At 52.5% G+C, this 13869-nt stretch overlaps 2 protein-coding genes and 1 non-coding gene across 3 annotated transcripts; 2 read left to right on the forward strand and 1 right to left on the reverse strand.

Annotated features, from left to right (window-relative positions):
• Nucleotides 1–969: 969 nt before the first annotated feature.
• Nucleotides 970–2323, reverse strand: FAM167B (family with sequence similarity 167 member B). The gene is made up of 2 exons (XM_055574826.1): nucleotides 2066–2323; nucleotides 970–1439 (listed from the first exon to the last, which is right to left on the reverse strand). Exons 1-2 carry the CDS (start codon nucleotides 2321–2323, stop codon nucleotides 1209–1211), a joined length of 489 nt encoding a protein of 162 aa, XP_055430801.1. The 3' UTR covers nucleotides 970–1208.
• Nucleotides 2324–6189: 3866 nt separating this feature from the next.
• Nucleotides 6190–13844, forward strand: LOC129646906 (myotubularin-related protein 9-like). Its single transcript, XM_055573822.1, has 10 exons — nucleotides 6190–6903; nucleotides 7160–7268; nucleotides 7479–7604; nucleotides 7720–7893; nucleotides 8356–8582; nucleotides 10605–10766; nucleotides 10950–11091; nucleotides 11174–11394; nucleotides 13287–13438; nucleotides 13512–13844. Exons 1-10 carry the CDS (start codon nucleotides 6719–6721, stop codon nucleotides 13640–13642), a joined length of 1629 nt encoding a protein of 542 aa, XP_055429797.1. The 5' UTR covers nucleotides 6190–6718; the 3' UTR covers nucleotides 13643–13844.
• Nucleotides 11487–11558, forward strand: TRNAE-UUC (transfer RNA glutamic acid (anticodon UUC)). The gene has a single exon. It is a non-coding gene; the product is annotated as a tRNA-Glu (tRNA).
• Nucleotides 13845–13869: the final 25 nt, after the last annotated feature.

Below are 13869 nucleotides of genomic sequence, written 5' to 3' on the forward strand. Positions count from 1 at the left end.
TCCCCAGGAGCCAGGCTGAGGGTGGCATATGTCGGAGGCTGAGGGCCAGGTCACCAGTGTTACGAGGAACTCTACGTGGCCTCTCGCGGGCCCAAGATTTGGGCCTTGACCGCACCCATCGGAAGACAGAAACCTGTTGCCACCGCCTTAGCCTGCACTGAGGCAGCAGGCTGGGGGAGGGGAAGCCCACAGAGCATTGTTGGGGTTTGTGAGGTGGAAGCTGATGCTGTATGCACCTTCAGCTGCTGCGGAGAGAAGGGGGAGACAGGAAATGGGTGGGGGGAAGAGGAAGCCTGAGTTGGAAAGTCAGACAAAGAGGGTGACACAGAAACAAAAGCTGAGAAACACGAAGCTTTTTTTTGAAAAAAAAAAAAAAAAAAACCAACTAAAAAACAGCCCTACAGAATGACACAGAGCCCAGAGTCCCAGCTGCAGGCCCCAGCTCCCCTTGCTATGAACCTGAGCACTTCACAGTCCATCTCTGGGCCCCAGGACAACAGTAAGAACACGACTGGGGCTAGTGATAATAATGCACATTTTATTGAGGACTTACTGTACATTATCTCACTTAAGATGTATCTAACTACTTGTGGAGTTGGATTTTCCATTGTAAAGATAAACAGACAGATGCAGGGGTTAAGAGAGCTCCTCCAGGTCTGATAGAATCGATGTTGCAGCTGGCATTGAACCCAGGTCTACAAGATCCTGCGTTCTTCAGCTGCTCATTTATCTGAGTCACATTCCATAGGGGTGATTTAGAATTTAGGTTAAATTCTTTTCCAGTCCTGATCTTGATGCGATAGAGCGATAGAAGTGGAGCTTTGGGGGAGATGAGGATCCATCAGGGCTTCTCTACCCTCAAGGCCAGCCTCCTCTCCCAAGGTAGAACCCCTGGCCCTAGCAACCAGCGAGACAGTGAACCCGGGCCTGAATAAAGGACTGCAGAGACCTTGATGGGAAGCAGAGATTTATTGAGGAGACTGAGGGTCTGTGAACTCCTCCCCTTCCTTCAAACCGCCCTCTTCCCCAATCCGGGCAGCAGGGCCCCAGGATGCTGGAGCTTTAAGCTCCCAGAGCGCTGAGCATCTCCCCAACTCTACCCCGACCCTTCTCCAGGTGCTGGCTCCTCTGGGGCGCCCCTCTCTTCCTTCGTCCCAGGTGGGCTGGGGAATGGGTAGCGGGTGGTGCAGGAGACACGCAGGGATCCCTTAGCAGAGGGTGAAGCGCCGGGCACTGATGTTCATGCGCGTGAGGCCCAGGTGCCGCAGTGGCGGGGCCAGGGCCAGGCCTGCCCCGGGCTCCATCTCCAGCTCCATCTCGGCCTCGTTCAGCAGCTCTTGGTGCAGGTGACAGACTTGGTCCACCTTCAGCCGGTGCAGCTGGGCCCGCAGCCTAAGCAGCTGCCCTGCCAGCTGCCGGTCCTGTGCCTGCATCTCCCGCTGCAGCCGAGAGGGGGCATGAGCCCGCTGAACCTCCATTCTCTTCCGGTCAACACCCCGGGGGCTTTGCCCTGGCTATGTCCTTCCCACCCCCTCATATCCCGGCTCTATACAGCCCATCTCATAGATCTTGCTCTAAAACCAAGCTAAACAAGTACAGGTACCTGGGGCCTGATCTTAGATCAAATCGATGGAATCTCCAGTCTGGAAGCTGACATTTTTATATTTGCACATATTAGATTAAGAGCCACCTAGTTAATACTGGCCTCCTCTGGGGACAGTGTGGTTAGTGCCTCCTTTGTATCTTTGGGGTATAGCAATTTGCAGAGGAGACTGGGAGGCCATGCCTTCCCCAGCTATCCCTGGTGGCCCCCAAGGGCAGGACTCTGTCCTCTGAGCCACAGGAGCACAAGGTCAGTAGACTGATGGACTCCTTCTTCAGTAAGGCTCCCTGAATAAAACACTGGACAAGTCCATTCCTGGCTCCTCAACCCTGGGACAAAGCCACAGAAGAGGGCAGTTGCTGGAGGCAGGGTCATTCTCATTCCCTCCCCATACCCGGGGTTTTGGGCCCTGAGGACTGCCCTCAAGGCCCTCTGCAAGGCTGCCCACCCCACCAGACTCACCAGCTCCCGTCGGAGCCACTCAAGGGCAGAGTCCATTGAGTCGAATCCGCAAATGGCCCCAGGTCCCCCGGGCTTGGGTCTGGCTTGGGCCCTGCGCCAGGCCTGGCTCTGGACCCGGGCTGTCCACTCCAGGTATGATGGCCGTCGTGTCTGTAGCTGCAGCTTGGCCGTCAGTGCCTTCACAGAGTCCAAGTTCTCTGCTTCCTCATCCTCCTCATCTTCACCCACTGCCTGGAATTTTAATGGTCCCAGGGACATGGTAGGGGGTGAGCAGTGACAGGGAAAGGCTGCAGCTCTGGGGTTAGGGAAAGGCTGGCAGTATTACTCAGGAAGAGGCGGGAGAAGCTGAGGGTGAAAGAAATGTGCCAGGGAGTGTGCGATGGTGAATGTTCAAGGTGGGTCAGGGAGGCTTGATAGTGTCAGGGTAAGCAGATGGGTGTGGGAGGCTGAGTGTGCAAGGGCTGGGATTTTCCTGGACTGCTATCCCAGGAGCCACGTGATGCCCATCCGGGTGGGGGCAGGAGGAGCCCTGCGCCTCTGGCCCCTTGGATGAAATTTATTGTCTTTGCCCAAAAGGAGACACCCAGTTCCCAGAAAGGAAGTTGCTCCAGGATAAGAAAAGCATCGTCCACACTAGAGTCTTGGCCCTCTTCCCAAGACCCAAGTTAAGGGATTGGGGAGGGGATAGGAGGCTGACAAGCTGCCCCCAGTCCTGACTCATGACTGTGGCCCTTCAGCAAAGAAATAGTGTCCAGATCCTCAATTTGGGAGTCAGGAGACTTGGGTTCAGGTGCTGGCTCCGTGGGACCTTGGACAAGTCACTGACTCTGTTGGGACAGATCAGTGATTTCAAGCTATATTCTAAGGAACTTTAGGTTCCCTTGGAGATCCCACAAGGACTGTGTTTGGGGTAAGGGCAGAGCTGTGGATGGGCTCCTCGACCTTCCTCTCCCTGCCCCTCCCAGGGCTTCAACCAGAGCATTTCCCTTTTTAAAACTTTGTGTTGAAATATAACACACACCCAGAAAAATTTACATGCCATAAATACATGGCTTGATGAATTCTCCCCAACTGAACACTCTGATATAAACAGATCAAGCAAAGGAGTATTACCATCACCCAGGAAGCTCCTTTGTGTTGCTGTTCTAGACCAATTCTCTAAGGGTAATGTAACCAAGCACAGCTTGCTCATGTACCTACAGTTGAGAAAGCTGAACTCTGACAGGGTGTTTGCAGCAAAGTAAGGGTTTATTGCAGGGGGGCCATGCAGGGGGGCCAAGCAGGGGAGTAAGAGACAAGTCTCAGATCCACATCAACTTGGTCTTTGAGTGTTAGGTTTTTGCTTTTTGTTTTTAAAGGGGAAGAACTGGACTTCCCCAGTGGTCCAGTGGTTAAGACTTCCACCGCAGTAGGCACGGGTTCAATCCCTGGTTGGGGAAGTTCCGCATGCCACATAGTATGGCCAAAAGAAAGAAAGAAAAGAAAAAAAAAAGGGGAAGAACAAAGAGGCTGGGATTAATCATCACCTTGTGATGTTTCTGTGACATTTCTTAATAGTAGTTTCAGAGTCAGAATGTCTCTTCAGTTCAGTTCAGTTCAGTTCAGTTCCCGACCCCATGAACCGCAGCACGCCAGGCCTCCCTGTCCATCACTAACTCCCTGAGTCCACCCAAACCCATGTCCATTGTGTCGGTGATGCCATCCAACCATTTCATCCTTTGCTGTCCCTTCCTCCTCCTGCCCTCAATCTTTCTCAGCATCAGGGTCTTTTCAAATGAGTTAGCTCTCCGCATCACGTGGCCAAAGTATTGGAGTTTCAGCTTCAACATTAGTCCCTCCAATGAACCCCCAGGACTGATCTCCTTTAGGATGGACTGGTTGGATCTCCTTGCAATCCAAGGGGCTCTCAAGAGTCTTCTCCAACACCGCAGTTCAAAAGCATCAATTCTTCAGTACTCAGCTTTCTTTATAGTCCAACTTTCACATCCATACATGACCACTGGAAAAACCATAGCTTTGACTAGACAGATCTTTGTTGACAAAGTAATGTCTCTGCTTTTTAATATGCTATCTAGGTTGGTCATAACTTTCCTTCCAAGGAGCAAGTGTCTTTTAATTTCATGGCTGCAGTCACCATCTGCAGTGACTTTGGAGCCCCCAGAAATAAAGTCAGTCACTGTTTCTACTGTTTCCCCATCTATTTGCCATGAAATGATGGACTGGATGCCATGATCTTAGTTTTCTGAATGTTGAGCTTTAAGCCAACCTTTTCACTCTTCTCTTTCACTTTCATCAAGAGGCTCTTTAGTTCTTTCTGCCATAACGGTGGTGTCATCTGCATATCTGAGGTAATTGATATTTCTCCCGGCAATCTTGATTTCAGGTTGTGCTTCTTAGAGCCCAGCATTTCTCATGATGTACTCTGCATATAAGTTAAATAAGCAGGGTGACAATATACAGCCTTGGTGTACTCCTTTCCTATTTGGAACCAGTCTGTTGTTCCATGTCCAGTTCTAACTGTTGCTTCCTGACCTGCGTACAGGAATGTCTCTGGTTTATGATTATCTGGCCAGGGGGCCCATGGCTGGGGGCTGATGAGTTGTTACCTCATCTTGTCCTAGAGAAACAGCTTGAATTTGTATGTTAATGATGATACCTAGGATAGCAATTTCAGTACATTAATGATATTATGGACAATAGCAATTTTAGACATCTGACTCTGTGGGGGTTTTTTGTTTGTTTAGTTTTCAGCCTAGGCACAAGGCATGGGGGATCTTAGTTCCCCAACCAAGGTCTTAACCAGTGGACCACCAGGGAGTTTTCCGACTCTGGTTGATTAGTGTTCATCTAGCACAGAATTGAAGTCAGTTCAGTCGCTCAGTCTTGTCTGACTCTTTGCAACCCCATGGACTGCAGGACACCAGGCTTCCCTGTCCATCACCAACTCCTGGAGTTTACTCAAACTCATGTCCATTGAATCGGTGATGCCATCCAACTATCTTATCCCCTGTCTTCCCCTTCTCCTCCCACCTTCAATCATTCCCAGCATCAGGGTCTTTACAGTTCTTCGCATCAGGTGGCCAAAGTATTGGAGTTTCAGCTTCAGCGTCAGTCCTTCCAAAGAATATTCAGGACTGATTTCCTTTAGGCTGGACTGGTTGGATCTCCTTGCAGTCCAAGGGACTCTCAAGAGTCTCCTCCAACACTACAGTTCAAAAGCATCAATTCTTTGGCGCTCAGCTTTCTTTATAGTCCAACTCTCACATCCATACATGACTACTGGAAAAACCAAAGCTTTGACTAGACAGAGGGGATAAAAAAGATAAAAAAGTTTTGAATAGAGTGATTAATCATAAACTCAGTAAGGGAACTTGGTTTCTGGGGAACCCAGTTTCAGTAATACTGCCCTAATTTTTGACAGCCTGGATTAGTTTTGCCTTTTTGTATACTTTCCAGTGTTTCTCAGTCTTTAACATAGATCCCAATCCCCTGGAGACTTAATAAAATAGACTGCCCCATTCCCAGAGATTCAGATTCGGTATGTTTGGGGTAGGGCCTATAATTTGCATTTTTAACGAATTCCCATCCCAGCTGATGCTCCTGGTCTGGAATTTTACAATTTATACTCTTTTATATCTAGTTCCTTTTATAGAGCAGTTCCAACTTTGTGTTTATATTATGCATGTGTGTGTGTGTGGGGAATCCACTTATGATTTCATTATTTGAAAGAAGGGTTTTGCACACACACAAAAGCCTGGAACCTTGTAGACCAGAAGGCTCTTTAAAGGCAGGAGTACCTTTTATTTTTCTTAGTGATTATCACTTAACACATTGTAGGCATCATTGTTTAAGAAATAAAAGAATATCTGGATGGATGGGTCCTCCAGTAAATAGATTTAAACTCTTGTAATTTACCAGCTTAAGTGTGATTCTTGCCAGACTGAAAACCCTGTGAAGGAAACCCTCCTCAGCCACCCTTGGGTCCCTAGGGCCCAGCTCAGTGTATAGGCAATTCCCCTTTGGACAAAGGATGGAGTGAGGAGGGATGGGGCTCCAGAGGGCAGAACTATACCAGAAGTGGCCCCCCATAGAGGGCGCCCTCAGGCAAGGACTGCCAGCTGTGGTGGGGGAGGGGTGCCAGCTACACAGCTGCTTGCATTTAAGGTGGACCCAGGGATTTCCCCACCCAGCCTCAGCTGTAGGAGAGGATGCGGACATTTCCTAGTTTCTCACTCACCCTTTCCACCCCTCCCACCAGGGTACAGGAGAAGAGACGGGTATTTTTGTTTGTTTTTTAAATCGGTGGGAGTGCTAGCACCTTAGAGATTTTTTTTTTTTTAATGCCTCCTGCGACCCACGAGGTCTTAAAGGACTTTAGCAAGATTTTTCTCCCCCACTTCACAGATGCTGAAATTGAGGTTTCCCTAACAGAGTCTAGTCCCGGGGTCCTCACTAAGAAGTGCTAGCAATGGGGTGGGGGTGGGGGAATTCCTGTGAAACTGTGAGATCTCTTCCTCCAAGGGGCCTCCTTAACAGCTGTCCTGCCGGCGTCGCCAGCTGCCCAGCCAGTTCCTGTCCCTTTCGGAGCCCGCGCTCACCCCGCCTGACGCTCGGAGTCAATCCCTGCCGGGCGTCAGGCCCGCCGCTGGAGGAATGGAGTTCGCGGAGATGATCCGCACCGGTCAGGCCCAAGCCGAGCTCCTGCGGGGTCCGGAGGAGCCCCCACTGCGTGGCACGCTTTGCATCACCGGCCACCACCTGCTGCTGTCGCCAGGGCCCCAGGCGACTCCAGACCTGTGGCTGCTGCTGTTGCGTAACGTTGACTCCATCGAGAAGCGGTGAGACGTGGCGGGGGCGTCCCCGTAGTCGGGGAGCGCGTGGCTCGGCAGGGAGAGGGGAAAGGGCTAGAGCAGTTGGAGCTGGTGCCCCGCTGCACAACGTACAATCATAAGAAACTCCTTTCTCCTCCCCCTGGTGGGGGTCAGTGGACATTAAACCTAAAGCTTGTGCATTCCTAGGGTCGCGGGTGAACTCCTTTCTCCTCCCCCTGGTGGGGGTCAGTGGACATTAAACCTAAAGCTTGTGCATTCCCAGGGTCGCGGGTGACTCGGGCACCATCACGCTGCGCTGTAAGGACCTGCGAGTGTTGCAGCTGGACATAGAGGGCGTGGAGGCGACGCTGGACATTGCCCGCTCCATCGAGGTATGCCAAGGATGCAGTGGAGGCACTTAAGTTGCCCTATCCCGTAACGGGAGGAGTCAGCAGGGTTTACTTCTCTAGGGGGCTCAGGATCCAGGTTTGTTCCGGAGCAAAAGGGGATGCAGGGTGGTCTGGAATGCGTGGAGAGGCAGGAGCTGCGGAACGGAGGACTGGATTCCGATCTTTTCCAGATCCCTTGACTTCCTTCCCCAGGCGCTGTCCTCCCTGGAATCGGTCATCACCTCCTTTCCGTTCTTCTACCGTCCCAAAGGTTTGAGGTTAGGCGACGCCTGGCACTTCCACCCTCCCGAATGCTACTACAAACGAGTAGCTCGCGAGGTGGGCGCGGTCGTGTGGGGCTGGGGATGTGGGAGAGCCAGGTCTGGAAGGGGCGCGGGGACCGGTCACGCATCGGGTGCCATAGACCGGGTCTTCACTCGTCCCTGCGCCGCAGACCAACGCGTGGCGGCTGAGCGAGGCGAACGAGGACTTCAGCTTGTGCCCCAGTTACCCCCGCGCCGTGATCGTGCCTCGCGCCGTGGACGACAGTGCCGTGACGCGTAGCGCCCGCTTCCGCCAAGGAGGCCGCTTCCCTGTGCTCAGCTACTACCACGCTCCCAGCGGAACCGTGAGCCCCGCCCCTCCCCAGACCCCGCCGCTAGGACCCTCTGTCTCCCTATTTGGCTCCACTCTGCACTGGCCCGCTCTTCTGCGGTCCGGGCCGTAACATGGCCCCGCCCCCTCGGCTCATCGTGCCTTCACCGGTGCTGACCCCGCTCTTCTCCGCAGTTTTGGGATCTCCCCTGCCTCTGGCTCCGTCTCCGGCTGGTCTGGCCCCCTCCCCGAAACTTCCTCTTCTTTTGTCCACCCGTGACCCGCCCACGGCCTACTCTCGGGTCCCTTCCCGCTCTTGCCACAACCCACCGAGACCCGATTCGAAGCCCGTAGGGTTCCTGAGCGCCATCCAGCCTGCCCCAGCCAGCTCTAGATGCGCTCCAGTGTGTACACCCGGCCTAAGGGATGTCCTGAGCGAAGTTCCTGAACCAGGCCTGGGTGGGTACAGTTTCTGGAGCTGGATCCCTGTCTGCAGGTGCTGCTACGTGCCGGTCAGCCCCTGACTGGGCCCCAGAAGCGGCGTTGCTCTGAGGACGAGGAGCTGCTGAGAGCTGTGCTGGCGGGGGCTCGGCCCGGGGCCCGGGGCTTCATCGTGGACACGCGCTCGCCCCAGGCCGCCAAACAGGCCCGCATGACTGGCGGGGGCACCGAGGCCAAGGCTGCCTACCCTGGCTGGAAACGACTGCACCGGCCCCTGGAGAGGTAAGGGGCTTTCTCATGCCCTCCTAAGGTTGTTTCCTCTAGGACTCTTAATGGATGGGGCTGGGGGACTGGCGTCTTCTAGGAACTTCCAAGACTGTTTGATCTTTCCTGGTAGCCATCCTGCCAGGTGGGCATGGCCACTTGTAGGCACCCACTGACAAAGCTCTTTCCTCTCTAGGCGTCCCAACTTTGCCTCGAAAGAGAAATCTCTTCTTTACATTAAACTGAAATTTGTCTTCTAGGAACAACTTCATCATACACACACACATACTCTCACTCTCTCTCTCTCTGCCCTGGTCCCAGCTCTGCCCTGAGGGCTGTACCCACAGTTGTTATCTGTTCCCACTGTCTCCAGGTGCTGGTAGTACCAAGAGGAGGTCCTGAGGGACTTTTGTGCTTTGAGGAGAGTGGACTGCTCCCCTATCCAGAATACAAAACTGTTTATTCATTTATTTGACCAACATTGACCCAGCAGAGAGGCTGAGGTGGTGGCCAGCCCAGACATAGCTGGCAGATCAGCAGTAAACAGGCAATTAGAGTTCAGTGTGGTAAGCGGCAGCACTCCCCTCTTAGAACAGGTCATCCTAAGAAAGCTTCCCTGAGAATAGGGTGCTTTGGTGAGATCCGAAACACAGCAGGGGTAAGCCAGAGGGTGGGAGAAGGACATTCCAGGTGGAAGGCCCTCCAGGTGTGTAGCAGCAGGCAGCCTAATCAATTGCCCTGTTTTGGACTCAGGTGGCGCTAGTGGTAAAGAACCACTAGCAGAGATGTGGATTCCATCCCTGGGTCGGGGAAGATCCCCTGGAGGAGAGCATGGCAACCCACTCCAGTATTCTTGCCTGGAGAATCCTATGGACAAAGGAGCCTGGTGGGCTACAGTCCATGGGGTCACAAAGAATTGGACACGACTGAGCAACTTTGCATGCACAGCACTGTGTGTTGGGAGTGTGGACTGTGAGGTGGAGGTAGGGAGGCTAAAGGGGCGACCCAGGCCAGAGCAAGGGTCTTGAGTACCATGATAATGGGCTTAGATTTTATCCTAAAGGCAATGGGGAGTCATTGAAGGCTTTTAAACAAGCCTGAAAAAAGTACCAATTAGATTTTCTGGCAGAAGGTTCCTGGTGATCTAGAACAGAACAGTTCCTGGGAAGATTCCAGAATCTGAAGAGTATTCTATACCTCTTGTCAGACTGGTTCTCCCAAGGGAGTACTGTGTAGCTCCCATTGGGCTGGGGTACATCAAGGGGACTGTGACACCTTCATCAAATTGGGAGTTTCCAGAGCATTCTTTCTGGAGCTATTAGTAATTGCCCTCCGTTCTCCCCCAGGAGCATATTGGACACCTTCCAACCTGGGAGGCTCAACTTTCAATGTCTTATCTTTTTGCCTTTTTATACTGTTCATGGGATTCTCGCAGCAAGAACACTGGAGCAGTTTGCCAGTCCCTCCTCCAGTGGACCATGTTTTGTCAGAACTCTCCACTATGACCCGTTGGTCTTGGGTGGCCCCGCATGGCATGGCTCATAGCTTCATTGAGTTACATAAGCCCCTTCGCCACGACAAGGCTGTGATCCATGAAAGAGAAGAGGGAAGCACAGCAGATGAGATGGTTGGATATCATCACTGACTCAATGGACATGAACTTGGGCAAACTCTGGGAGATAGTGAGGGACAGGGAGGCCTGGCGTGCTGCTTGGGGTCACAAAGAATTGGACATAACTTAACGACTAAACAACAACAGAGCATTCTGTTTCTCCAGGAGGCTATGCTATGCCTCTCCAGCAGACTAGGTTTCCCCAAAGGCTCTTGGGTCTCCTCCAGCAGATTGGGGAATCCTCAAGATTAGGGCGTCACTTCCATCAGATTAGGTGGGCTCTCCAAAGGGTCTTGTGTCCCTCTTGTCAGATGGGCTCCTCTGAGGGCTCTGTGTCTCCCTCATTGGCCTGGAGCCCTTGTTCCGAGGCTGTTGTGCTCACCAGAGCTTTAGGTTGGAGGAACAATGACCAGACTCTGCTTGTGCAGGGGGCGGCCCCTACAGGAGAGCTTTGTGCGCCTGGTAGAGGCCTGCGGGGACCTGGAGCAGAGCATGGACCGCTGGCTTAATCGACTGGAGAGCTGCCGCTGGCTGTCACATGTGAAGGAGACTCTGAGCACCGCCTGCCTAGCAGCCCAGAGCATGGAACAGTAAGACCCCCACCCTACAAGACAGGGAACAGGGCAGGGTGGGCAGGGCTCTCCATGCCTGGATGCAAAGCCATGTCTCAGTAAGCAAGCAAAGTTAGCCTTCAAATGGGCCCATTCTATTCCTGACCTGGCCACTCCAGGCAGGGAAGAACAGGCCACTGTTGATGAGCCCTGGGCCCTCAGGGAAGGGGCCTGCATCCTGGTACATGGGGCTGAAGGCACGGACAGCACCCTGCTCATCACTTCACTGGCCCAACTCATCCTAGACCCCTTGAGCCGAACCATGGCTGGATTCCAGGAACTAATAGAGCGAGAATGGGTCCAGGTGAGTGGCCGCCCAGCCCAGCACTACCCACCTCTATCTAGAAACTCCACGTCCTCATGCCCATCACTCTGCCCTTCCCCAGGCTGGCCACCCCTTCCAGCTGCGCTGTGCTCACTCAGCCTTCTCCCACGCCCGCCCCAAACACGAGGCCCCCACCTTTCTTCTATTCCTGGACTGCGTGTGGCAGCTGGGCCGCCAGTTCCCGCTGTCACTGGAGTTTGGGGAGGGGATGCTATTGGCGCTGTTTGATCATGCCTATGCCTCCCCTTTTGGCACCTTCCTGTGCAACAATGAAAAGGAGAGGTGAGCTAAGGGGGTGCCCAGGTGGGCCAGAGGGCAGGCACAAGACAGGGGCAGGGCGGGTACCTACTTCCTTAGAAGACATCTTTGGGAACTCCTTGGTGGTCCAGTGGTTAGGACTCAGCGCTTTCACTGCTGGGGGCTGGGTTCAATCCCTGGTCAGGGAACTAAGACTGCCCCTCCTCCCTCCCCTCCAAAAAAGAAGGTATCTTTCCCTTTTGAGTTTCTCTTGTAGAAAAACCGTGTGTCCTCTCCTCTCCTGTCTCCGGATCCCACACGTTCCCCTAACTTCTGCAAAGCTAGAAATGAGTGGGTCCACGGTCAGTCCTTCAGACCTACCTACCCTGTCCACAGCCAAGAACCATGCACTCCTAGCTTAAAAATGAGGACTGTAGGGGGAAATTGCTGCCAAAATCATTTCTGGGGCTCTCTACCACTTTGCAGGGTTGATTCTAGTGAAGCAATAGATTGGAGGTTGAAAGCTGAGTCAAATTGTTGGGCTCAAATTCTGGCTCACCATTCACCTGATGGGTGATCAAAAGCAACCCTGAGTCTGTTTCATCAGTAGCAAGGAGGTGATCATAATAGTCACCATAATCTACAGGTGGGCTATGTGTGTGTGAGAGGATTAGCTGAGTTAAAGCATAAAGTGAAGTTGCTCAGTCATGTCTGACTATTTGTGACCCCATGGACTGTAGCCTACCAGGCTCCTCCCTCCATGGGATTCTCCAGGCAAGAGTACTGGAGTGGGTTGCCATTTCCTTCTCCAGGGGATCTTCCCATCCCAGGGATCAAACCCGGGTCTCCTGCATTCCAGGCAGACGCTTTACCCTCTGAGCCATAGCAAGTGCTTAACACTGCCTGGCACAGTGGGCACACAAGTGGTAGTTACTTTCATTATTTGGTTGACTTGTTGCTCCCATTAGCCATCTTTCTTTCATCAGGGCTGAGACAAGGGGAGGGAGGCTTCACTCCTCTCCATGAAGGCCATCATATATTTAGTGATCTTTTCTTGCCCAGTGACCTCCCCGTCCCGTTTTCTTCACTAGCTCTGCTTATCCAGGTTAAACTTTTTACCTCTCCCCCTCCTTCATATTCAGCTTTTCTTCTAAGAATTTCTTTTCTTAGTCCTTTCCCATCCAAGGCCCCTTCTACTTCCCTAATCCACTTTCCTTTCCATGAAGACCATTGGAATAGCTTCCTCACTGCTTATAATATCTTCACTTTCATCTTTTTTTTTCTCTTTTAAACTCATCAGTCTAGACCTATGAGTATTTACATTGAGCCCTTTCCCACTTCCTTGCTTTTGCTCTTGTATTTCCATGTTTTTGCATACCTGGTGAATTGCTGCTAGAAAGTGAAAGAACTGCTGCTAGACCCAGCTAAAATGGCACATTCTTTTTAAAATTTTTTTCATTATTTATTGGGCTGCGTCAGGTCTTGGTTGCAGTATGTGGGATCTTTGTTGCGTCATGGAGACCTTTTGCTCGTGGTGCACACTCTCTGGTTGTGGCACATGGGCTCAGTAGTTGCAGTGCCCAGGGGTAGTTGCTCTGTAGCACGTAGGATCTTAGTTCCCTCACCAGGAACTGATCCCACATCCCCAGCATTGAAAGGCAGATTCTTAACCACTGGACCGCAAGGGAAATCCCTCAAATGGCACATTCTTAATTAGCCTTCCATGATCCTTTCAGGCAAAGATAAGCAGAACTCCTTAAGAACTAGGACTTTGCCTTGTTCCTGCTTTTTCGTAGTTCAGGATCTGACTCCCAGTAACATTTGCGGGAGGTGTTATCACTGCCCTGGGGGAGCTGTCACCCTACTAACTAGGGCCCCCACCCAGAATCCTAGAGTACACAGCAAAGTCTGGAAGCTTATGGTCTCACTCCCTCCAGATGCCTGTGTGAAGTGAGAACTCGAACACACTCCCTGTGGTCTGGGCTCAGTCAGTCAAAAGAGCAACGAAAGCTCCGGAACCCGCTCTACGTCCCCAACCCCCTGGCTATCTGGCCCTCGGTGGAGCCCCAGAGCCTGCGACTGTGGCAAGGTGACCCTCCTCCTCCTCCCTGGGGTAGTTCTCGCCTCTGGTCAGCTTCCTTACCTGTCTTCCTCTTCCTCAGGCCTGTTTCTGCGCGGGACCCGTCCGCCTGAGCCTTCAGAGGTAGCGTGGGAGAAAGTGTGGCAAATAGTGACAGATCAGAAGACAGAAGGCTCTCAGCCAACAGATTCAGCCTCTGAGCCTGGACCCTAAGTACTGGTCCTTAGATGGTGGTTGAGATGTTCCTGGAACCTCTCCAGGCCCCTCAGCACCTCTGGATCTTGGGAGAGTGCCTACAACCCAGCCCGGATCCACGTGTGAAGTGTCCAAGTGTAGGCGGATGGTCCAAATAATAAAAGCATCCATGATTGGTATCGGATGGTCCAAATAATAAAAGCATCCATGATTGGTATCAGCTGGCTGGGGTGTCACTGAGAAGG

The sequence above is a fragment of the Bubalus kerabau genome, chromosome 3, assembly GCF_029407905.1.
Source record: "Bubalus kerabau isolate K-KA32 ecotype Philippines breed swamp buffalo chromosome 3, PCC_UOA_SB_1v2, whole genome shotgun sequence".
NCBI classification, from domain to species: Eukaryota; Metazoa; Chordata; class Mammalia; order Artiodactyla; family Bovidae; genus Bubalus; species Bubalus kerabau.